Below are 26,506 nucleotides of genomic sequence, written 5' to 3'. Positions count from 1 at the left end.
AAACAACAGTTTGTTGCTTTTCTATGACCTTTTAAAATGTGTCAAGGACTTTTTGGACTACAACTGTCAGAAATGGAAATGTGAAGCCCTTAAATGGGAAAAAGCACATGGTTTCTTTTAGAAAAATAGCGGGTTGAATTTCTTAAAAGTTATTCAAATTGTACTTAACCCAAAAAAAAATTTTTAGTACTTACATTAATCGGGAATTAAATAGTCATTTAAGATAACTTGTGATGCACTTTCATGACAAGATTATCAAATAAATTTTCTACTCTTTATTTTACCAAAAAATAAAATATATATTTGCACAGCGCATTGCACAGTTTAACAGTTCTCAAGTTACTATTTGGAAGTTACTTTTGAACTCTTAGAAATTGCTCTTCCTACATTGTAGTTTTCTATGCAATATTATAAATGATATGAATCTTGCGGCATTTTGAAGCACAAAGTGAGAAGTTAATATTTTGAAACGTTGTTCTTCTTTAAAGTTGCACTGCTTTTATTAAAATAATTTATTTTGCATCCCATTTCTGACGTCACCCAAAATTCTTGAATGACAGGATAGTTTGAACCAGGCTAATAATTAATTTTAACGTGATTTAATAATTATTTGTATATTTTGGCTAACAGTACAATACTTTAAATGTTTTTCTTAGTTTTATAGCAACAAATGTACTAAAACTAATTAAAATATGTGTGGGGCCGTTTGTCGTAGATTAATTGAGGCTTGCAAATACTGTAGATTTTATCGAGGGTTTTTTTTTTTGCAATAGTAAAAAGTACTCTGAGTTAGAAATCGAAATGAATCTGAAATATAGCACTTCATAAAAATTAAACGCTTTAAAATACATTTTAATCTTTATTTTGCGAGCTGAAACACAGTTGATAAAATGTCTTTGCACTATACCCACAGCAAGAAACAAGTGCCATAATAATTCAGATGTTTATTTAAGAACATTAAATTTGAAAATAAACTCCGACCAACGTAAATGCATCATTGTGACATTTTGTTTTGATTATCATTAAACTTGATGCATGAAGTGGAACAATTAATAAATTGCGTGTTTTTTTAACATTCCAAACTTTCCACTTCCCAGCTCAGTCCGGAAGAAATTCTTAAGCATTGCAGTCACTTTTAAAACTTATTTATCTTACATAATTTGTTGTCTTTTCTTAATTCATCTGCCAAGTTGACGGCCGATCCTAATTCTGGAAACGTCTCTTCTAGGTACCCACTTCTCTTGAGTCGCTTGCATAAGGTGACACCGATTCATCATAAAGACAGGAATGCTGTTAAAGAAGCGCAGCAAAAAGTCGAGTTGCACCTTGAGCATATAAATCAAGTAAGTATTTTTGAAAAATTCCCTCTGATTTGGTAGTTCGCGATGAAATCAGCGTTATGGAATGGAGCCGCGATGACATTTTCTAAATACCATTTGAGTGCTGACTAAAGGATTTTTCGTCATGGATAATTTTTTTCTTCTTTTTAAAGTCTCGGATTTGCCAAAAATACGAAGATTTTTTTATAACGAATTCCTTGCAGTGATCCAAGATCAACAAAGTATCTTCACGATTTTTTTTTTTTTTTGTTTACTTTTTCGGAGAGCGAGGTCCCTTATCGTAATATAATGTGATAATCAAAATGATTAAGTTCATTTGAATTCGGAAAAACAACATCCGAGACATCAATCTTAGTTGTATTTACAGCGAATTAAATCGCCTATCGATATGCTTTTTGACTTAAAAATAGAAGAAAATACACCTTTGTCTTTACATCCGTGATCTTTTCCTCTAACTGGTACCAATACTGGTTTGGATGAAGATCTAAATTTTTGATCACACAACATGTCACGGCAAATCTACAATGACATCACTGCGATTCACAATGGTCACAACAAGTCACTAAGTGACAGCATCGCGACGTATCACAGAAGTGAAACGTTGTGATTCACTGCAACGTTGCTGCAACAATTAATATGTGATCAGCCACTTTGAGACATTCTGAAGATGCGACTACAACATCACTTCGTGACGACGCCACGAATTGACGGACATTCGTAAATTGCTAAAACGTGTGACTTCACAGCGACGGCGGCGGACTGCGTTAATCGATCTTTAGTGATCATCACACATTTTTCGCATAAGGATCACATTTCAGTCACTGTGCTTTTTAGTGCTTTACTGTAGTTCGAACTACGTTCTAAAACTTTTGATTTTTTTTTCATTATCTCCAACGAAATTTCTTAGTTCATCAGATCGTTTTAACTGCCGACGCTTTCTGCTAGAATGCTTTGACGGATCTTCTTGATGAGGTTGAAATTCTGCCTCTCGCTTGTCATGGGCCTGCAGTACAATACTGTAGAGGTCTACGCATCGTAATTTAATAGAACTGAAAGCTTACCGCTGTTGGTTGGTGTACACCTTCGTTCCCCAGACGCACGAGTGTGTATTTCGCGGGTTTTGATAACTTCTTGTCTTTGGTGGTTTAAGTTAGGGAAAACATCAAATAGGCTTCTTACTTAATCCCTTTAATAACTGCTACATGCATTCCGGAATAGGGGAAACATTGGTGGAAATGGTCGTTTTAACTAATATATCGGCAAATAAAAATCTTGCAAAGAAGAGACCGGGTTGATGAGATACTCATGATGACAAAGATGAGATACTCATGAAATTTCGAAACATTTAATACCTGTTTCGACCCTCAGTTTTCTGCCGTTGTCGAAGAGCACTAGGGACTCACATAGATAGATAGATGCGGTCAGATTTTAATATAAGATGACGTGACCCACCCAAATTCATTTCAAACATTAATCTCTTTTCACTTTACCATATATTCTATTTCAGTTTCTTATTCTTGGTGATCTCTCAACAAATACCTGAGTCTACTCCAGCTTTTCCAAGTGAAGCACTACGATCTGCTGATTTTCAGCTGATTACAGCGAAATTCCTTTGTTTTTTTCAAAAATTCTAGAGTTTAGATGCTTTTTGGGACGTTGGATGCCGTGAAAGAACCATGCCGGATAGATACAGGTCAATTTGTTACCATTTCTTCCTATGGACAACAACAAGGTTGAGGGCAATCTGGCAGGGGCTCCTTAGGAACTTTCATTCAGGGTCCTTGCCTCGACCCCTGGAAAAGTTTTCTGAGAAAAAAAATATTCATTTATCATTTAAATAGCGCTAAAATAATCCTTGAGAAAGATAATTTTATTTTCAGACTGCTCTTTTATGAGATCTTTTACAAAGAGTTGCAAGGAGTCTAAACTAATTAATACATTATTCTCATTAATTAATGAATCAAAACTTCTGCTTGTAGTCATATTGGACTTTTTCTAGTCGTTGTAAGAGCAGTTCATCAAGACAATCGCTCTCATTTTAACTTTTAATGCACTAATTTTCTTTGCGTGAAAAAATGCATATAAAAATTTAAAAAAAAAAAAAAACAACTTCGTTAAATACCTCAATTTTTTTACCGTGAACAAGTATTAAATTTTTTGAATAAAAAGCTGAAAACATATTCTATATGGAATTTTTAAAATAAGCTCTGAAACGTACTCTTATGCGTTTTGATTAATTCCCCCCCCCCCCCCAAAATGTAGTGTGAGCTTTTTCCTTCCATTTCCACGCTAATTGAAAAAGCGTAAAGAAAAAAATGAGTTACTCATAGCGCCCTAAAACTTTCGTGACGTCGTATTTTAAGTGCTCCACTATCAAGAAATTAAACACTGTTTACATCATGCTCGACTAACCCTAGCGCGCTTCCTGCTCCCCAGACGGAAGCATCTGTTTTCAAGTATTTTTCTTGTTGGCTAGACCTTTTTTATTAGGGGCCTATGATCCTAGTTTCCGGGGTTACGTCAGGATTCTTTCCGCTAAACGATTAAGAACGCGGACGAGGCAAGAATTGGCTTACCTTTATAAATGTCTCTTTCGTAACGATTGCTGACATTAGCACGTAAAGTATTTCATGTTCCAAGCGAGAATGTTCTGTAATTCAAATTTTTTTCAACTCACGTATCCGTGTACGCAGGGCTCAATTTGCATGGGAGCTCACGGGACCTAAGCTCCTGGACTTTTTAACTTTTTGGAAAAATTTTCATCTCAGACGAGTTTCAGGCTATTTACGAACGAAAATAAGTTCTGAGGTTTCTAGAGCTCCTACGCTTAGTTTGTTAGAAATGAAGCCCTGTATGTACCCTCAAAAAAAACTTTTTTATTTCTTAGTAAAATGTGTTACAATTTTAATAGTAAAAGTTTAACAAAGGATGTTATTTTAATGAATTTTTTTTTAAATCAGACAAAAAATTGAAATATTCTCCCACAATTATTAGTGGGAACGTATGCTTATTTCGATTACAAAACTTACCATTGGTCCAGCGGGATCAAAATGTGTATTCCAGATCTAAATCATCCTCAACGTAAAATTAGTTTCTATACTTGCTCCTCTGGTGGGCCATTCCACAGTATTTGGCTGTGAAATTTCCGTACGTAAAGCTAAATATCGAAATATTTATTTTTTTTTCACTAAAAACTACGAAAAAAGAGTTCAAAATAATAGAACACTTCGTTATGTATATTTTTACAGTAAAAAAAAATATAAATATTTAACGTTACGTGTAAGACAGTTCACAGCCAAATACTGTGAAATGATTCAGGAAAGTTAAATCCGAATTTTTTTTTTCACACAACTAAGTTGTTCTCAACCTCAGGAAGTACTTCTCAGCAATGTCCACTAGTTCTATGTGTTCTTTTTCAGTATCGGTTCAGAAGGTATTTAATGAAGTTTTGAAATACATTCGATTCAATCTGGTATATCAAAATGAAATTATAGCTTGAGCGATTATAATTTTACATACTTCTTGATAACACATTGATTTACAAACTTCTTACACCTTTGCAGATTTTCGCATACCCCAAGTGATACACGTATCATCGGACGTTCTAAAATCATTGTTCTATAAGGGCCGGTTCACATGCTGACTGACACGCGTTAGAATCATAAATGGTTAGAGCTGATACGCTTTAGTAAAATATAGCGCTTTATGACAAAGCGTAAATGCAACAAGCATTGGTTTCATTGTAACTGCAACGCAGAAATTTGGAACGTCGATTGCTTACGTAGCTGTTTTACTTTAAACTGCTATGACTTTCTCCAAAAACTACAACAAAAAACTGCATTAAATGAGAAATACGTGGAAAGATTCAACATCCAGAGTCATAGTATCTAACGCAATGCTTTCAAAGCACCGTGGAAAAAAGCGATCGTGACTTAAAAACGATTTTTACCGAATCTCTTGTTTACTAACCGTACATATCGACCCTTAAGGTATAGTGTGTGTCTGGTAGCTTGACGCTGACCTTGGACAAGCTCATTTATATTTGGATTGAAAGAGAATACATTATTAAATTGGCACTACTCTAATAATTGTCATCGTGACGTAAAACGTTTTTCCTCACCCCATCTTCAACAAATGGAATCGTTTAAGCTTCGGTAGATCAGAAGCAGGCAGGGGATTTCAACTTTTTCCGGGAGAAAGGGGCGTCAAGGCTTTCAATGCAGATTGTATCGAAAGAGATAGAAAACTATGCCCATATAAATCGAAATATATTGATTTCTCAAAGCGAGAGCGGTCAATTGCTCCCTCCTAACCCCCCACCCACCCCCTAAATGACGGGCCTGCTCGGACGTCACCGTATTCGAGTCAAACTCTAAAGAACAAAGAATTAAAGAACTTTCCCGTTATTTTTTTAACATAATAAACATTAGATTCAAAATGATCAACTTATAGTTTCATCGATAATCTAGCGAAGACAAACAGACTTCGAGCAAAGACATGATACTATTTCTTTCCACACAAGCGCTTTTACATGCTGTAAAGGCTTTGCAAGCACAAAGGTAAACTTTGCGTTTTTGACAAATTTTTACCCTTGAAAATAAACTCCGTTTGAAGAAAGACCTTTCTTAATATGTTAAAAGTTTGAAAGTGGCAATAAATTGTCTGTTAAACATACTTGCAAACACATTTATGGAAAATAATAACAAGGCTCTCTCTCTAAGCACTATACCGTAAACTTATTTTCTAGTCTTTCAAGCAGTAGAAACACGGTATTGACAGGAAAATACTTTCATCCATTACTCTTACACTAAATTTCAAAATGGAACGGCGCCGTATCCCTTTCCTTAAGTGTAAACAACTATAATGGTGAGCTTTTTTTTTTTTTTTTTTTTCAGGAGCAAGTTAAAAAAAGGGAGTAAGGTCAACATGTGCTTCGGCGCCGAAATAATGTTTTTACAAGGTTTCAGAAGTTGTAGTTGTATCAATATTTTGCTGAGCAAAAGTTCAAAAGCCAGTTTTTCTCATAGCAATAAACAGAAATATAAATCTAATAATAAACTTTAAAATTTCTAGTATAATTAAAATTTACGAGGAAATTAGTTTACGAGGCAGCATACGAAATTTTTTTCTCACTAATTTTTACTTTTAAAGTTTCAGCAGTTAAAAAATCACAAAATTCGCTTATGTGACTAATAAGAGAACATGAGAAAAGCGTCTTCAAAATTAACTGCGTGGTTAATTTTCTCTCTCTTTTTAAATGTATTTTGTGTTTGATACAATGATGTAGCGGCACTCCGAACTTAAATACTTGGGCGGGCGGAATCCCAAATTTCGCCAAATGATGATAATTTGGCCGAATGGAACTCCAGAATTTGCCGAATAAAGAAATTTTTGGAGGTCCTAGTGACCTGTTCGGCAACTTCCTCACTTGTTATTTCGGGAATAATGATTCGAAATCTAAGTAATTAAAAATTGCTTTGATGCAAAAATTATACGAATATTTTTTACGGAAAACTAATTTAAACAGTTTTTTATGCAACATTTTTTCGTCTTTATAGAATGATATTTTTCTTATTGTTTTTCGTTTTACAGCGAAAAGAATTATTCTTATGAAGTTTTTTACTGTTGCCTGACTTATCTCTAGTCAGCGACAAGCTTTAGCATTTTCAATAGAGTAACAGCCATTACAAAGCATGGTTTAACCAGCAAAATCTTTTAATATTATATTAGTTCTTAGAGTAGCTGCTTATGCAATGCTTAGCCTCTTTGCCATGTCCTTTAAATGAAATTAAACATAGAAGTAATAATTTTTGCAGAAGATAAAACGGAAACATTTTAATTTAATTTGGTTATGGAAGAACACATTATTTGCATTTTAATAAGAAAAGAATTTTCAGAAAGAAATATTTGTAACCAAAGCAAAAACAAACTGAAGAGTGAGAGACTTATGGTGGATGTGGTTTTTAAAAACGGTCTCTGACTCCAAGAGATGCAGCATTATTCCAATTTCAGGTCCTACTCTACTAGAAAATGATAAGGAAGCTGCTCCTTAAAAGATACCCATTTGAAGAAAACTTTCAATTTTCCAATGTTTGGTTAGACCACTAGTGAACGAGACGTGGCATATTTAAAAAAAAAATGCAGAGAATCCATGGGAGTGGATATTTACGTTTGTAAAAAATGGTTTGGAAAAGGGCCCAGTCAAACAAATTTATGCATCTAGTGATATTTAGAATGTTGACGAAAGTGTCTTATTTTATGCGGAGTTCATGGATAAAACGTTCCCTTTGCAGAAAATAAAACTTCTAATGAAAAAAATTCCAAAGAAACGCTTAACATTTTTGTTAGGAGTCCGTTATGGATGGCATGAAATTAAAAAAAACAGTTTTTATTGAGAAAGCAGTCAAGACTCGAGCCGTTAAAGATTTGCATCTAAATAATTTGCTAATTGGTTGGAATTCGAATAAAAAAGGTGACCGGCACAATTATGTCTGTGGTGATTATAACTATATACAAGGAGTTCATGGGATAAAATGTTATATCTTTTGTAAAAAACAGTAAAAAACAAACAAAAAAATTTGTATAGGTCACCCCTCTTTTGCAGACAAATATTTCTGTTGAGCTGTTGCCCATTTCAGACCGGTTATAGCGTACAAATAAACAGGAATGGGAAATCACGGGAGGTCACTGTGACTTCCCAAAATTTTTGTTATTCGGCAATTTTTGTCTGACAATTCGGCAAATTTGGAGACAGCATTTTAACATTTCAAAATCTTCGAGAGAAATTGTAATGATGCTGTTTTCAGATTTTATTATTAGGTAAAATTTGGAGTTTCATTCAGCATATATAAAACCCTTGGGGTTCCGCGTTCGGATGACCACCTGAACAAACCAGAACATCTGCCTCGCATCCCAGAGCCCTTGGTCAGAAAAACTGAGGTGGGCACAGTAGGCCTTGGCCCTGGTGGACTGCGGTGCCACTGGGTTTGGTTTTTATATCCTACAGATTCGGAAAAATTACCATTTTTCCAAAATGGTAATTTAATGTTCATTCACTGAATTCCCCATTTATGTTTTGATAGTATTCCTGCTTCAAATTTTGAGTGCTGAACTAAGATAAGTGTTTATTGCCGCCATGTAATTCAAAGCTATTTCCTGTGCTGTTGGTTCAATGTAAAGATAAAGTTAATAATATAACCACAACGATTTTTATCTTTTTTTCTGATACTCTTAAGAGAAATTCTTAGTGAGACAGTTTTATGAATTTTGTTGCGCAAAATTTGAAAACAGTTTTCAGGGTGATTTTTGAATAAATAGATTTAATTTCAACCACTCAAATGTTTGAGACAAACGATAGTGTATGAGGAATAATATTCATACGACACATTAATTTTCAGTTAAAGGTTACCTTTTTTGAAAGCATGCACTATTAATCGACTTTTTGTTCTTTATTTTTGCTATTCCGACTAATTATTTGACAAATATATGCGTCTGATTAAGTAGGTTTATTTACCAAACAATCGAAGTACAATACGACTGTAATTAAGTAGAAATCTAGAATTGTGAAAAAACTGTAATGAAGAAAAAAAAATCCAAAAAGTAATGAACTTTCGTTGTACACAATTTTTTTTTTATTTTTATTTTTTAATAGTTTGTGTCTCTCCGATACAAAAACATTCAAATTTCTGGTTTAAGCAAATTGCTCTAAAGCATCGGAAGTGAGCGTTTTTATTTTTCCATTGTGTCCATACACTAAATTTTGCAATAAGAGAATGTTAGAATCAAATTCACGATTAAAGTTTAATACATTTTGTTGAAAGCGAGCATAATTTTCGTCTAATGGCTTAAATGAATGATGGTGTAGGGGAAGCTGAGGTACCCACGGACAAAATTTACTTTTCAATTTTTGCTGGTCTCTAAGAATGGATAATCGATCGGGAAAGTTTCATCGCAGAATCGACAACTTATCGTCTAATTTTGCAATTTTTGTCAGGCGAAAATCTCGAAGCTTTCAACTTCAAAAAAAAAAAATAATAATAATAATAATACAATAAATAAATCACCTTTTTTGTCCGCGGGTACAACACACCGTTCAAACCACGGAAAGGGGCCTTTGTACCCATGAACATATCAATAAATAATAAATAAATAGGTCTGAAGAATTAAATTATACTCAATACATTTTCATGAGCCGTTTTGTATTGAAATACTTTTAACATCCTTTGAAAATAACATTAAACAAAAAACCCAACAGAAATCAAACTTTGAAAATTAACTGAACACCTGAGATTCCCCCCCCCCTTTTTTTTCAATAATACTTAATTTTTAACATCAGTGAACTCTTTAAAAAACTTTTATATTACTCTTAAGGGAGCCTAACATGCTTTTAACAAAAAAATAACTAGATACATGACTAATATGGCTCTCTATGTACTTGTATAATGACTTCAATTAATATAGAAATTGAAACCTTCAACAAAATTAACCCATTATAATAAAAAAAAAACTCAGTTCAGATTAACCCAACAAAAAGCCAGAAAAGTCGACTTCAAATGAAAACGGCTGGGATTGACGGTCTGTAGATTCTACAATTGGTAAGGGTTACTTCAACTCAATATCTTCAAGCCCTATTTCAAGTTCATCATCATTGTTGAAAGTAAATTTCGGACATTGATGACAAGGCACCATTTTGAGGTACTTCACGTTGTAAGAAGACTCAGGTGTGACCAAAGGACACTAAAAATTGCAATCTGTGGGTACACATGATTATGTGTCCTTGTGTACAAAGGTACGTCATTTTGGTTTTGCAAGCCAGTCACATCGTCAGGACCCGGTTCACGACATTAAAAATAAAAAACACCTTCAAAACATAGGGAAACATGATGCCTACAACTATAATGAATAATACAATCCACGACATACAAAAAAAAAAATGTACATATTTTTTTTTTTTTTAACTCAGTTCCTACTAAAACCGAAAAATTGCGATAGAATTTTACATGTTCGTTTGATGTCGTGTCGAAACCTCCTGAGATACAGGACAGGGAAAGACACGCACGTTGAACCCCCGATCCGATTTTTCTCGACAATATCCGGAATTTCCCGACCAACGTCCGTAGGTACAACCGTCCGTGGGTACATCAGCTTCCCCTATCTTCTGATTGTTTTACCTATCGAAGTAAAATAACTTTATAAAAATAGATTCAGTCAAATATCTTTCTAGTGAATACCAGTACAGAGAAATAAATATTCAGTCTCGTTTTAATAGCCATTACATTGCTTGACATCAAATATAACAAAATATCAGTTACAAGGGACAAAGTTTGCGGGCCTTTGAAATTCGTTGTAACGGGATTTTCCTGTAATGCCGATTTTTTTATTTTTTTTTACTTGTGCAATAAAAATAGTTTTGATGCATTCAGAGTTTAGTTAGCATAGTCACCTTGCTTCATCTTTACAAATATAGAAATTACTTATTTTTCTGCTTAATACGATTAATGAAATGTAGCGTTCTCCCCCCCCCCCCTTCCCTCCCCCCTCTTCGTACATAGAAGCATTTATGACAAATTTGGTCATTTGGAATATTGTCATATGATAATGAAGCGAGGTAGAGCTACAATGGCCGGAGGGCATTAACAAAATACCTATAGTGTAATAAAATTAGTTGAGATTGTAAATTTAGTTGCTTTAAATTTGAGCAACAGTTTAAAATATTTGTTTTATTTATTTATTTTTATTACTTTTTTTTGACTTAAGAGTTTCAGTTTACAGTTTTGCATAGATCAGAATCGTAGAAAGTCACAAATAGAGGGATATGAGCCCTAAGATCTTCATCGATGTGTTTTTCGACAAAATTTTCGCCTTTTTCTTGAAAATAACTTAATTTTAGAATTTTCATGTAAACGTTTTGTAAAACTATTCCTCCATTCAAACTTTTACAATATTTCAAACATGTCTTTGAGCACAGTGGAATAACGTCACTTCTAGTTTCTTTTGAAAGAGAATTTTCGAGTACTTTCATGCGGGAGAGCATTTTGCATCCCGCAAACAAAAGCGACACATCTCGAAAAAATAGAAAGCAGAAGAAAAAATCAAAGTTTTACGCAATGCTGCTGTTACCTAATTCATTCTGAAATGCTACAATATGAGTAACCAAAAATTTCCTCCTTCAAATTTGGTCTGATGACTCAGCATAAGTATCAATATTCCGCAAAATTATCATTATTCGGCAAAATTTAGAGTTCCATTCGGCTAGTTGAGAATTTCCGCCTTCCCAAAAATTTAAGTTTGGGGCGCCCCAGGTAATTTTCTGTAGTCTAAATTATTAATGCATACTCAAAGTTCAAAAATTTTCTTCTAAATTATAACATTTTAATGATGTGTCAGTATTGCATCGTTTACACACCACCACGCAACAGTTGTATAAAGTAACATTGCGCAAGTTTAGATTTTTAAATCGTTAATTAATACGTTTTTTAAATATTTGAGTTCTGTCACTTCTGTTATCGGGGTGCAATGTGTCTTGGTTTTTACTAGAAGTAGCTTCTTTGAATGGCGTGCTTTCGTATTTTCCGCAGAATTTTTTTTTCCCAGGAAGTAAAATGAAAGCCAGAAGAAGAGCATGAGTAAGAGGCGCCATCGAGTGTTTAAAACAAAAGTTCATCCATTCTTTTTTAAGTACGACTTCTTTTAGGACAGAAAACATGACGCAACCACAATCTTTGTGAATGAGTTTCGGTCGAAATAAGCTTAGCTTGTGGTTGTAAACTTTAAATCAAAAAATCCTCTCCTGCATGGGGAGATCTACGTTTCTCATTGCGTTCTTGTGAGGCTGCTCACTCCGAAAGAGCAAAACGTCAGCATCTCCGTAAATGGCTTGTTACGTCACAGCCCAACCTTCAGAGCGATACTCAGCTGATTTTTATCGCCAAGTTTTGGCGACTATGAGATATTTTCTTTGAAGAATTCTTACAAAGCGAAATAACTAATATAATGTCTAACTGCTTGGCTTTTCTTCATTTTTGCATATTTTTCTTATATACAGCAACTTCAAACACATGCCCTAGTGTTTCAACTTAAAGTTTCCAATTCATTCAGTAAAACCTGTAAAGTTGACCACCCTTGTAAGTTGACCGCCTGTCTACGTTGACCGCTTTTTTTCAGGCACGGAATTATCCCTTATCATATAAATCAACCTCTGTAAGTTCACCACCTGCTTAAGTTAATCACGAAAGTAATGCACCGCAAGTGGTCAACTTTTTCACAGGTTTCACTGTACATAGAAGTTTACAACACGGACCAGGGGAATTCGGACTTAAAATTTTGGGATTGAGAAATTATCAGTTCTCCGAATGAACCTCAGAATTTAACGGAATGATAAAATACCAGTCTGTACACATACCTTGACCTGTATCAAAGGGGAAGAGACGTTAAAAAATATTACAAAAAAAAATCAATGCTGTCTAAAACTGCCGAACAGTCAGACAGAATGAGCGAATCGAGAATCCCCCCCCCCCCCATCAGTTGTCAATATAGCACATGCTCCATCTAGAGAAATTCAGATCCATAAATGCTTTGTCAAAAATCGATTTGAAATATAATTCATAGAAACAACGAAGGATTTTATTTCCAAAAACTAGAGAAAAAGCTTTTAGAGTGCCAGAGATGAATTTATTTCCCTATCAGTTTATGGCTATTAGAGAAAAATTCGTTGTGACATGGCTTGTAGTCGCTTCATTTTGCGATAAAAACTTCACTTTTCAGTTGTTACAAATATCAGAGAGAAAATTTAAAAATATATATATATATATATATTAAAGCAGAACGTTATTTAGCTTAAAATGTTCGAAAAATTCATGGATATTTTCCCTCTTTAATATATATATATAAATATATATATATATATATATATATATATATATATATATATATATATATATAAACAAACAAACATTTCGTCTAGAATTTTAACTAATTTGTTTTCTTCGGGTTAGAATGCTTTGAAAAATATTACTATATACGGATGCTAATAATATGTTAGATCAGAAAAGCAGAAAAAATGGACGACTGAAAAATCGGAAATTTTACAAATGTAAAAAGTACTTTGTTTGCAATATATGCAAACTTGCAACACTACTTGTAGATCTGAAGCCAAAAAGAAAGTGAAAATACCTTAGATTAAAATTTATATTCGTAGGGTAAGGTCACCAGTAATAGACAAGGGTCCAATAACACAGAGCCATAAGCTTGGATTTAAATAATAAGCCTTTTTGGCGGGTAAAACTGATGTTGCTGTGGCCTATGAATACTGTGCAGACATCTAGTGTTATCGGAGTGAATTTTATGAGTCAGTTGGTATTTACGAGGCAGTGGTGGAAGGTTATGAACAGCTACCACGAAGCCGTCTGGTGTGTCATGTTTATTTGAATTTAATAAGGCTTTAGTTCTAAAAATAAAGAACTTTTGCACATTTTGAAGAGAAAAAAGGAATTTGGTCTATTACCTGTCTGTTGCTAGATATTATCAGATTTTTCGATGTCTGTTACTGGGAGTCAGACCTTTTTTTCGAAATTGAGCAAATAAAAATAGAATTTACTAACTCAGAGGACCCAAAAGCAGCCAACGTTAGATGAGATGTTGTTGCATGAGAGAAAATAGTTTTAAAAGTCTAAATATATTAAAAGACTCAGGAAACTGAGTTAACCTGAGAATGATGCCTTAAGCATGTCAGTGACTGGTGCCGTTACCCTAATATGTTTTTTTCCCTTGCTCGTAACTACTCGCCAAAGAATTGTTTTTGATCGCCGGTATTTATCGGACATCGGTTATACGTCACACCAACTGATATCCCAATTACATCCTAATTACATTTCGATTTTATGCATTGAAAAATTTTATAAGCATCGAAGTTGTCTCTTTTGTCCTTAGTCACCATTTTTCGCTCCCCCATCAGGAAAACTGAGAAAAAAAAATCTTGCTGTCGATATAAAGGTTGATCTAATTTGTGTTTCCTAACTTTAATGTAAAAAAAAACGCTGAACTGTTACATTATATATTACATGTTTATTAATCAAATATTTAGTGTAATTCATTATACATGAAAAATGATGTCTGTCAAACGCCAGCCTCTGGACATTCTGCAGCACTTGGTTCATTCCAGTCAATTTTCGATGACTTTTTCGAAAGTATCTCAGCTATGAATGGTTATCTCATCCATGAATTTGTTAATTTTTAGCTGCTCCAACGTTGCAGCTTTGTTGATATAGACGTGACTCTTAAGAAAAGTTGCACAGTGTTTCGAATTTTTTCGGTCAGTAGACTATTAAATTACCTCTGAAATCAACCCCCTAAAATCAATCCCCCCCCCCCCGGAGAACACCCCTGCAGTTCGTACAGAATTGTTATTTCTGGAAAACAACCAAACAAATTTCCAACGTTAAGCGTTAGTTAAGCGATTCACATGATAAATGCGTTGTTTAAAGCTTGCATTGACGTTTGAAACAAACGCCAGTATTCACAGCTGTCTGATTTATAGTGTTGTAAAGTTAGGAATTTCAAATTGGATCATCCTTTATAACGCCTTTTATATTTACTGGGAATGTCACGTTGCTTAGTTACATCCAAATTTTAGTCCCATTATTTCTGAATAGCCAACGAAACGTGATGTTTCATAAATTAATCCCCATGTTTATATGCAACGGAAGTCTAGTTTTGACTATTTCTATTTTGATTATTATTTATGAAATTTTATTTTATTTTTCATACAAAGAGTTTACAACGTGCAAAATGTCATTCAGTTTTGGTAAATAATAAAGTTTTTGCAAATGAATCAGTTTCTAGCATTATATGTAATAAAAACAATATTTCAGTATGTTTTCCCTGAAAACTTGAGTACCTCAGGGATAGTACAAAATTTCGTTAAGAGGGGGAGGAACTTCGTACCTTCTGAAAATTTTAAAGAATTTAATGATGGCTAAACTCATAAAAAGTTTTTTTTCATTTGTGTATCAAATACAGTAATTTAAGCAACTAGAAACAAAGTAAAAAACTGACTCTCGCATAAAAAAAAGAAAAGAAAGAGAAGAAAAACCCTTTGTATTTTGAATAAAATAAATAAAGTGAGAAGTTCGTTTTGTAATATGCTAGTTGTCCGTGTTATCCTTATTTTGTTTTTAATTTAAAAAAATATATTTCTTTCAGTTTCTTATTTTTCCTCCATGAAAATTTATTTATTTATTTATTTATTTATTTATTTATTTTTTTGTGTGTGTTAAAAAACAGAAATGCGCAGTGAAAAATAAAAACTTTGGTAAATAAATGTTACCAATATCCTTGGAAAAAATTAAAATATTAAGAACACCGTGGGCAGGTAAAGGGCAGTAACTGCAGATTTTTCATTTTTAATTTTTTTGCATTTTTGTCATCTATTGCACGTTAGCTTTACTGCACAAGCTCTCTTATTTGGTTTCCGATCAAAAAAAAAAAGCGAAAAAAGTGTCAAATTCCAACATTTTCCAATTGTTAGTATTGAATCCAAAACGCGTTTCTTCAAATATCTCGAAAACTCACTTCTGCAGATACTGCCGTTTACCTGCCCACGGCAGACTAATTAACCTTACTAAACTTACACATCACCGGTGAGAAACATTTATTTCATTCACAAAATATAAAACGCCAAAACCGCGCTAAGTTGCCAAACTGATATCTCTTGAGCGAACATTTAAATCCCTATTTCAACGCGATGCGTAGCATCACTTAGTCATTATCCCTAAGCTCGGAGTCATGCTCTTGAATGATCTTTTTTTCTCCAAGATTTATTCAGATTTACCTGGTAGCGATCGAATTTTGTCAAAAGTTTAATAAACATTTGGATTTTTTTTTAATTTAGAGTTTACTGTAAAGAGCGAACAGTTAGAATAAGTGAAAAATATTTTATTTATCATTAATATTTTTTAATTTAGCAAACTAAAGGAGTTGGAGGAACAAAAATTTGGCGGAGAATTTCAAATATTTCTGCATCACATCGAAGGCTTGGAAAAGATATAGGAAGCATAAAACTCAGAAAGGTAAGTGATTTTGAAAATATGTGAAAAATTAAACTTATTGTTTCTTATACATTTTATTCCGTAGTTGTGTTCAAAAACATTTTTTTGGGGAAAATTAGCACTGAATCCAGTAGCAGACTCCGAAGTGTTTTTTTTTTTTTTTTTTTTTTTTTTTTGGAGGGAAAAAGTAGGAAATAAGGAATCAAAAATTTTAAAAGTAGGAAAAGTAGGAAAAAAATCACTTAAAAAAATAGGACTACACACACGTCAAGAGGAAACAAATTTAGCGTAAATTTTATTTCTAATGTAAAATAAACTAATAGTATTTTTGATTTAAAACTGTCCCAAAAATAAACCAACAGTACTTTTGAAGTATCAAAGGAATTTAATGTAAGACCGAGCCGCAATAAAAAACGAAAGAAACAAGCTGACAATCACCAGTATGAAAAATTAACTGGTGGAAACAAAGATATAAATTACAAAAATATGAAAAAAAAAATCCAAACGAAGAAACACCTTTCAACAATACAGTTATAAAATTTTTAATGGTTAAAGAATAAAATGCAATATAGCAATCGCCAAAAAAAAAAAAAAAAAACAGTAATAATAATAATAAAATTTATATTTTGGTTCAATAAAACCATTTTTTTTTAAAGATTTTGTTCTGTCATTAACGAAAACATTCGAGAGCATCCATTTATCATTTGAAAATACTAACATTTTCAGCTCCTGTTGTCATAAACTATGATACAAAAAGCAAAGCAAATATTAAATTAGTTTTAGTTAAAGATAATCAGCAGCTGAGATGCATTTTTGTATAAGCAGGGGCAGATGTTTGAATTTGAAAAAAAAAAAAGGAAATAGACTGAAAGTGCAGAACTAAAAGAATTTTACTCTTAAATATGCGATAAAAAATTTATAATAAAATAATAAAACTAAATAAATCGCGAAATAAGTAAACTGAAGAGCTTGTATTGTTATGTATGTTTAGCATTCAACATAAATTTTTGTTTCAGGCACGTCATTTATGGGGATCAGTGCATTCGATTTCTCCCCTCCCTGGCTTTGGAAAATTAATGCTTAACTATACAAGCGTTTGTGCGACTTTTGTTGTTTTCAGATAAAATTTGTATGCACAGTATACATCCTTCGTTAGCCACCCCTGGGGAAAAATCAAAACGATTGGCCAGTTTTAATTTTAATCAAGCAATAAAAACGAATATTGTTTTATTGGTTTGATGATTTTTACCCACTTCTTGTTCCAACATTTTTGTCACGGAAAAAAACATGATGGCAAACGTAACATTTTTATCAAAGACAAAGATCAGTTTTTAATGTTTCTCTGTGCATAAAAGGGAAGGCATGTTTGTAGTTTCTCTCAATCCTCACCATACAACAAAAATATTCAATCGGAAATTGTTTACGAAATTGAGAGTGAGGGGGTAGCACCTGGCATCAAATGCCTGCATATATCTCTTTCTCCCCCTTCCTTTGATAAGGCGCCCTGAGTACAATAACTTAAAGTAGATACGCGGCATCGGTATAATTGCCGCACCCAGAAAAGAGTAAGAATCTGTCAAAAAAATTTTAAAGAAAATGTGCTGAATTCCGCATTGCCATAAACGCATCAGCACAAAAAAATGATGAGCAACACCCCGATATTTCTGATATATCAGAGTAGAAAATATCCACCACAAAAAGAAAAAAAATCAGTACATATTTGCTTGTGGCTCTTTACCCCTAACTTTTAAAAAAGTGAAGAAATAAAAACGGAATCTCGCATTTAAATTGATTTCCGATTTTTCTCCAAAAATCGGAAACTTTTTGCTCATCTAGGTTTTGCAGTGGTTTTTTTTTTTTTTTTTTTTGAAAATACTCTTTGCAAAGGAAAAAAAAATTAATGTTATAGATTTTATAATCATGTTTACGATTTAGAATGAACAATAATCATATTTATGTATGAAAAAAGTTAGTTTCCTCGATTACTTTTGAAGTGGTCAATTTTTGCGAATTTCTGTTAACTGTAGCTTTTATTTTGTACTGACATCAATAAAATAGGTACAGTTTACAGGTTTTTCATTTTTTACTTCCTTACGTTCCTTTTAAGGTTTTACATTGCCTTTCTGTTTAAATAGAGCTCCATTTTACTTGTAATCAACTATACAAAAAATTGGCGAATAGGAAATATTCGGCTTTCCCCGCACTTTTTGAAGTTGGCCGTTTACTTTAATTAAAACTTTTAATTGACGGGTAAATAATATATATTTGCATCAGAATGTGCCAGTATCTATTTCTTTATTGTTTCGTTAAAATAGTAGGACTGAAGTCGGGGAGATAAAAAGAAAAATCGATCATAAACTCCGCAACGTCAAAAAAGTCACTAACGAAAATTTAACTTTAAACACGCTAACACCGCGGCGCGGCGTTCCTTCCAGAAATTACTGCAGTCAGTCAATGAAAAGCTCAGGATCTGCTTGTTTCTTTTGCTTTTCAAAATTGAAACATGCAGAAAATTATAGATGTGGCATTGTAAAAATAAGAATAAATGCATAATTAGAAGTGCTATACTAAAGAAAGAAAAAGTAGGAAAAAAAAGGAAAAAGTAGGAAAATAAGGACAGAGCTCTAAAAAGTTTGAAAAATATTAACTCTTCGGGGTCTGCAGTAGCATAAGTATGGGATCTAACGTCCCTGGCAAACCTGAGGGATGATGCCGCCCCCCCCCCCCCCCCCATCTCCTCCCTCACTGCAGCACATTTTCGTAGAAATTAAGTTTGATAAAACCAGTAACATTAATGTTTGTTACTGAACCGAGAGGCTCTTCCTCGATATTTCTTTGATATTGGCAGCCGAAATTTAAGATGATCTTTAATGATGACGGCAATAAGGAGGGAGTTTGCTCCTCCGCAATGTTTTCGGTGCTGGCTTATAGGCGCACCGAAATATGGCTTTATAGGCGCAGTTTTAGACTAACTTTGCTAACGTTAGTGGGAGAAGTTTTCTCCCTTTTTAAATCTTAATTGGTAATATCTGTACCTCAGGGCCAGACTAACGTAAGTCAATTATCGCTACTTTTTGCAGAAGAGTGAAAAGGTTATGTCCGGTGCATGCAAAGGACGGTGCTCACTCTCTTAGAATGTTGGTGATACACTCAAACCTGTTTTTATGCGGTGGATAGACACCGCATAAAAAAAATCGCATAAAAAGAATTGTTCGAAACTTTACGAGTAGCTTTGAAAATTAGTTTTCGCAACACGGTATTTTTTTTTTTTTTTTTTTTTTTTAATACGGTGGATAGGGACCGCATATAAAATCTCTCACATATAAAATAGCCCAAAAACTTACAAAATCGTAATCTTTAAACGAAATCAAAACGAACTAGATGAACATTTTTGCCGAGTACTCGGACAAAATTTCCCGAATAAGGAAATTTTTTAGGAGATCACAGTGACTTCCCATCGGGTGCCTATGTCGTCACTTGAAGATACTACCTTGCATTCGTTTTAAAAAATAATTGCGTCAATTGAATCCCAATCCGATTGAAATTTTAATATACCGCAGAAAAAAAAAATTCCCATAAAAAAAGACCGCATAAAAACAGGTTTGGGTGTAATTATAAATGTTTTTTTTAAATATATATATATAGAATTAAGTAGTGATGATCTGATGTGAATGTTGTTCTACATAAAAAGCAGTAATAACCTAAACATCGTCATGCTTGGACTTGCTTTAGTCTGACTCTGAGGTAGAGATATATTGTATAGATTTATTTTAGTTGAAAAATGTTTGAAAATATTTCCATTCCCTTCGAAATTTGGAATGCCGGCCCCTTTCCAAAAAAAAAAAAAAAAAACAGCCGAGACGGATGACCCTCCACTACCTCTCTCAGATTCGCCACTTGGTGTATAGAAGTATTAAGCTAATCCAGGGAATGAGCCACACATGCAAAATTTTGCTTTTAATTGAGTATTATGGATTGTTTCATTTCCCTTTATACTTATATTGTCACCAATTTTCCGCGAAAAAAATCATTGACGTATTTCACATTAATATTTTTTCCAAATATTGAACAATTGCAACCCCTCTGCCTGTTGCGCCTGTTTCGAACGCAGCTTCTCTCCAATCCCTAGGTACGCCACTAAATGAATCACTCATTATAACTCATATAGTTTTAAAAATATTTATTACTTTTTGGTCAAAATTTTATTTTATAGCTTTGCAAATCGTCCTCTCAATTTACTTTGCCTTTACATATATATATATATATATATATATATATATATATATGTGTGTGTGTGTGTGTGTATACATACACATATATAATACACGTGCGGTGGAGGAGAGGGTCAAAGCTTCTGAACTTAAGAAATTTCAAGCGTTTTCATATGGAATCCTCAGTTACAATTACAATATGGCATTATTTGGGAAATGATTCCATAAAAAATTAAATAGTGAAATTCCGCAATTAAAATCAAAATTACTCAACATTTAAGATTAAAGAACCTACATAGCACATGCATGTTTCAACATATTTGCATAACTTCGCGCTCAACGAAAAAAAAAAGAGAGAGAGATTACAAGAAAAACTTACACATTCACCACGCAGGGTCGGATTTTATCATGCTGATTCTGATAAACAAAACACATTTAGTTATTTTTATTATGTACTAACACATAACTTTATTTCCATTAAAGTATTTTTCTTTTACGAGACACGTGCATCGTACATTCATTATATAATTACTTTTGTAGAACGACCTTTTTAATAAAATGCAAAAATTTTGAACTAATATTCGAAAAACTTGTCTTAGATTTAGCGCATCCTATGATTTTACAATTGCTTCTTATTTTACACAGATGGCTTTGGAAATCTTAAATTGGAAGCAAGATGAAGCACGATTTGTGATGGCTGGAAAACTTTTGTTCACGCAAATAACCGACTATCCGTGGAATAAAAAGGGGAAAACGATTAAGTTTGCTCCTCTTCATGCTCTTTTAATCGCTCTTGGCAAACCAAACTCCAACTACAGGCCAGAGAGTACTGCTGATAATCCAGTACTTTTCCCGAGAAATACTGGGATCCGAGACGCAAGTTTGGTGCTTATGAAAGAAAAAAATGGCCGTTTCGTTGTAGTCAGGGTAAGAAGTTAATTTAATTCTTTATAATTTAATTTAGTGTCCTAGTATGTTGTGCTACAAAAAATGTACTGAAAATCTATATGATGTGTGATCTAAGTACCGCTGTCGTAACTTGATGCTTTACCTCGGCCGAGCTCATTTATGTTTGGGTTGAAAGAGAAGAGACTCTTAAATTGGCACAATGCCAATAATCGTAACCCGACTCTTCTCACGCCTATTTTAACAAATTTAATCATTAAGTGTCAGTTGATCGGAAGTGAACTTTTCCCGAACCACACTATATTGAGCTTCCCTTTCTATACAGAGTTGTTAATGTTTCGCAACAGAAACTGCGCTGGTATCTTTAAAAATGAGCTTTTGAAATTTTCATCCGGCACCCGATCATTTTGGTTTATGCCCTAAAATAAGACTTCCATGAAAATTTCAGACTTATAAAATGATTTTTAGAGATCGCTACCGAACTTCAAAGTTTTGAAAGTTCAACATTTTTTTCAATAAGTGGAATAATTTTCCATCAAACTGATAAATTCTTTATAAAAGTTAATGCCAACTAGTCAATAACGGGAAGGTTAAATTTCCCTTTTCACAACTGGGATGGAAAATTTTTAGAAGACATAGAAGATTAGGTAATAATGCTCTTTATCGACTACCAAACACTTTCGAACAATTACTTTTAAAAATAATACTTGAATCAGGAACAGAAGATGAAATCACTTCAGCAGTTTAAAAACTAATTAGAATCCTGCTATAGTGTGGCTCTGGTAACTTGACGCTTGCTATTGGAGGTGGTCATTTGTGTTTGTGTTAAAAGAGGAGAAACCCTTAAAGCAGAAACATCGCCAATAATCGTATCACAACTCAAGCCGTGTTTGCTGAGTTTAATTCTCAGTGGACCGGAAGTCAATTCATCAGAGCCAGACTATGACAAGTCAAATGTCTGTTCCCAAGCTTTACAGATTTGATTAGTTATAAATTATATAAAATACTTAATAAACAGAATTTCAACTGAAGTTTCATAAGATTTTTTTTTTTTTTTTGAAATTCAAAAGTTTTGAGATGTGGTAGAAACTCTTAGAATTTGTCTTTAAAATCTAAAAAAAAGAAAAAAAATGTGTCACGGGACGCTCGGCAGAAGTGATAACTTTCATATGATTAAATTATTATCATTATTTAATCCTATGAAAGTAACAATTGGTTTATGGTAGATTAAATCAGCAACGAAATTTTTGCATTGTATGTTATCTAAAAATCTTGCAAAGACTGCGTCAAGTACAGTTCCGTGACTTGTAGTGGCTTCTTACGGCTTATTAATCATTTGCGATTGTACTTTGGATTGTAGAAACAATACTAAATTTTTAGCTCGATCAGAAGCAAAATTAACATTAAAATCTCCGGTTAAAGGAATTTTATAATAATCTTCATTAACTAAAGCAGGACCTTAAAAAAACACGACTTCAAAATTGCTCTAAATGAAAAATAATTTTATTCTTTGATCACCATTCAGACTACTTTTAAACATAAGTTTTGATGTCGGCGCAAAAACAATAGATTAAATGATGCGTCGTTTCTAAATATTTTCGTTTATCAGAAAAAACACTCAACGAAAACACTTACGAAACATTTTAGATTTTACTCTGTGATGAATAAATAAAATGTTCATTTATTTTTGTTTCCCTAACCTCGCGTTGCGGGGTCTGCGGGGATGTACCGTATTACCCCGCATTAGCCGATTTGCCATAAAAAAGCGAGGTTGACCAGCGTGCCGGGAAATTCGAATTTTCCGGCATGCCGGATAATTCAAGGTTTATTTTGAAACCACACAAAAGTAAATTTTCCCCTCTGTTTCAACCGCAAAGCAAACTCTACAAGGAAAAAAAATAATAAATCCCCAAGGTATTCTCCTTTTCAAAAACGAACCGATAAATTTCAGGTTGTCGAGATGAAAAAAAAAACTGTGGTAGTTTGATGATGCGTTATGTTACTATAGTTAATAAATATTTGTACAAAATTAAACTGTTTATTAATACTATAAACTGATCTGTACTGCCGGACTAAGCACAAAAATGGAATCTGCAGCTGAACTCAAAATGAGAAATCTGAAATCACTTTTTAAAATTTTATGCCTCCATGTATTTTATTTAGATGCCACTTTTTCCGGAATTTTATTTTAATATTTCCAATTCAAATATTCAGAAAACAATGTATTTATGTAATATATGTTACAAAGCATCACCTATTGACAATAATTTGGATAAAAAGTGCAGATACGAATTATACTCATGTGCACACCACTTAGCACACCAGTATAGACCTTATATTATTTTTTAAAAAAAGTTGAACATATATTTGTTATAGTATTAAATTGTTATATGATTCTTTTAACCTTGTTTTTTCTGGCATACCGGAAAGAACCAGGAAAGGGTTGTTGAAAATCTGGTGACCCTTTTGCGGCATGCCGGCATATGCGGGGTAATGCGGTAGTTTTTTCTAATTATGTACACCTTTTCACAGTTCAAAACCCTAAATGGAGCGAGATATTTTTAGTATGACTAAACGCAAAAATGTTTTTGTTTTGAAAATGAATTTAAAGATTTAATACTGTTTTGAAATGCTAATTGTAAATAAATGTTGTCACCATAAACAAACCACAAGGTTAAGCTTAAATCTGAAACGATAAAATCGGCGTATTATTACGACCAGGCTGGGATCTATATTTGCCCCCCCCCCCCCTCCCTGCTAAAATCACCACGGATTCTAACCACACACTTTATTGGATCCCCCCCCCCCCCCCAAATAACTAACTTTTTAACGAGCGATTGTTTTAAAGTTCAAGTCAGTTTAGATTTTATTCTGTGATGCAAAAATATTAAATGTTTATTTATTATTTTTTCTTTTCTCTGCCATCCCTAACCGCGGAGCCAGCAGGGATGAAGTTCGTTTAAAATATTTACACCTTATTCCAGTTCAAAACCCCAAATGAAGCGAGATATTTTTAATATAACTAATCGCAAAAATGTTTTTGTTTTGAAAATTTAAAGATAAAATACTGTTTTGAATATATATTGTTTAGAATGTTATTGGTATTATATTGTATTGTTAAACTCACCTTTCATTAGTAGATTGCGTTATGTTGCGACGATCATCCATTTTTTCTTAGTTTCATTATTTTTTCTACTATCACTTAAAGTTTAAAGCTGACCCAAAGAGTAAAGAAACAGAATTTTCCCGAGCATACGCGCTTCTGTCGTATGCTCGAGCGAAAGGAATGCCACTTGAGAGTTGCGCTGTTACGCGTTGTGTCATAAATCGGTTTGCCCTCATATAAGAAGTTATCCCTTCAAAAAAAAAAAAAAAAAAACAGTGCGGTCCCTATCTACCGCACAAAAACAGGTTTGGGTGTTACATGCTTTGAAAACATGTATTTTTAGATGACTAGTCGTAAAATTTTCAAATTGTGAGGTGTGCATTGATAAAATAATTTTTAATAGGGAATTAAACGTTAAACACATCAGTTGCCAAGCGCATTTAGTGTGAAGTCTGTCAGGCCCCGCGTGCAGAGCGAAGCTATTGAAAAACCATCCCCCCTCCCTTATTTCTTTCTTTTCTTTCCTTTAAACTGTTTCAGTAAAATTCAAAAAAGATTTTGGTAAGCAATTTATACATTAATGATACTATCCTGAAAGTACCAGCAATGTATTTTTTTTTTTTTCTTTTGTAATTTTCGTATCGCATTTTATCCTGTCAATCACGGATGAAACCTGATGCTTGTAGAGAAAGTTGAATATCAATCACCGATGACTGACGCTGACTGGAAGAAAAGTTCAGTGTCAGTCACCGGTGATTGACGTGGCAACTCACGAGTTAAAATAAAATTTAAAAAAAAAAAAAATCTGCTGAACGTACAAATTTTTATTTTTTGAGATCTGCGTTCTGAAACGTAGTATAAATACAAATGATTTGTTTTTTTTTTTTTTTTTTTTGCATGTCGTCTTTTTTCATTATTAGCAAATTCAAAAAGAAAAAAACGTTAGCTGAGAAGAAACATTTAATTCCTCAACATTTGAGTTAAATTCATGTTCCTGTGTAGCCGTACCTATTATTGCTGAAAAGCTCCAGGGTTTGAACATTTTTCTCTTACAGGGAGTTCTGCATTAATTTAGAGAAATTAATGCAGTTATTAATTAATTAAGAAAAATTAGAGTGAAAATAATAGATTCTGGTTTACACATGACAATTCAATGCATAGAAATTAAAACAGTTCTTACACGTGTCAACTGATTTTTAACGGTTTTTTTCTCTTTATAAATGCTACGTATATGAGCGTATGCACTGTTAAAAATGGGTATTCAAAAATAATGAAAATTAACTCATTTTTGAATACTTTCATTACTCAATATAGCTCCGAATCAATAAGGTTCAATTTTGAGAAACACATGTACTCATTTTTTTGAGTACATTCTGGTAATCAAATATGAGTACACATTTGTTTCAATTATAAACACATTCATTAATTAATAATGAGTTTTTAGCTCAGTTATATGTACTCATTTTTGAGTACATTTTTGAATCAAATATGAACACATTCATTAATTAATAATTAGTTTTTAGCTCAGTTATATGTATTCATTTTTGAGTACATTTTAAAATCAAATATGAATACATTAATTAATTAATAATGAGTTTTTAGCTCAGTTATATGTACTCATTTTTGAGTACATTTAGAAATCAAATATAAACTCATTCATTAATCAATAATGAGTCTTTAGCTCAGTTATATGTACTCATTTTTGAATACATTTAGAAATCAAGTATAATGGCTTATTTCAAATATATGAATTGGGTCAGCTCACTTTTGAAAACATTTTGAATTCACATTCTAAGTATTGCCATGCACTTTAGTGCAATTATCATTTCAGTCATTTAAAAGTCCATAAAAATTTTTGAGTAAAGTAGTGTGAAAATAAGTGAATTTTGTGTTCCATTT

General features: G+C 33.0%; 1 protein-coding gene across 1 annotated transcript in view; it reads left to right on the top strand.

The window, feature by feature from the left end:
* Positions 1-26,506, top strand: part of LOC129219438 (rhoGEF domain-containing protein gxcJ-like) — a 108,584-nt gene that overhangs the window by 41,109 nt on the left and 40,969 nt on the right. The window contains exons 9-11 of the mRNA XM_054853834.1: positions 1,229-1,343; positions 16,301-16,405; positions 21,241-21,522. Coding sequence (XP_054709809.1) covers positions 1,229-1,343; positions 16,301-16,405; positions 21,241-21,522 — 502 coding nt within the window. The remainder of the gene's footprint in view (positions 1-1,228; positions 1,344-16,300; positions 16,406-21,240; positions 21,523-26,506) is intronic.

This window comes from Uloborus diversus, chromosome 3 (assembly GCF_026930045.1).
Source record: "Uloborus diversus isolate 005 chromosome 3, Udiv.v.3.1, whole genome shotgun sequence".
Taxonomy (NCBI): Eukaryota; Metazoa; Arthropoda; class Arachnida; order Araneae; family Uloboridae; genus Uloborus; species Uloborus diversus.
This window is presented reverse-complemented; position numbering and strand designations above follow the sequence as displayed.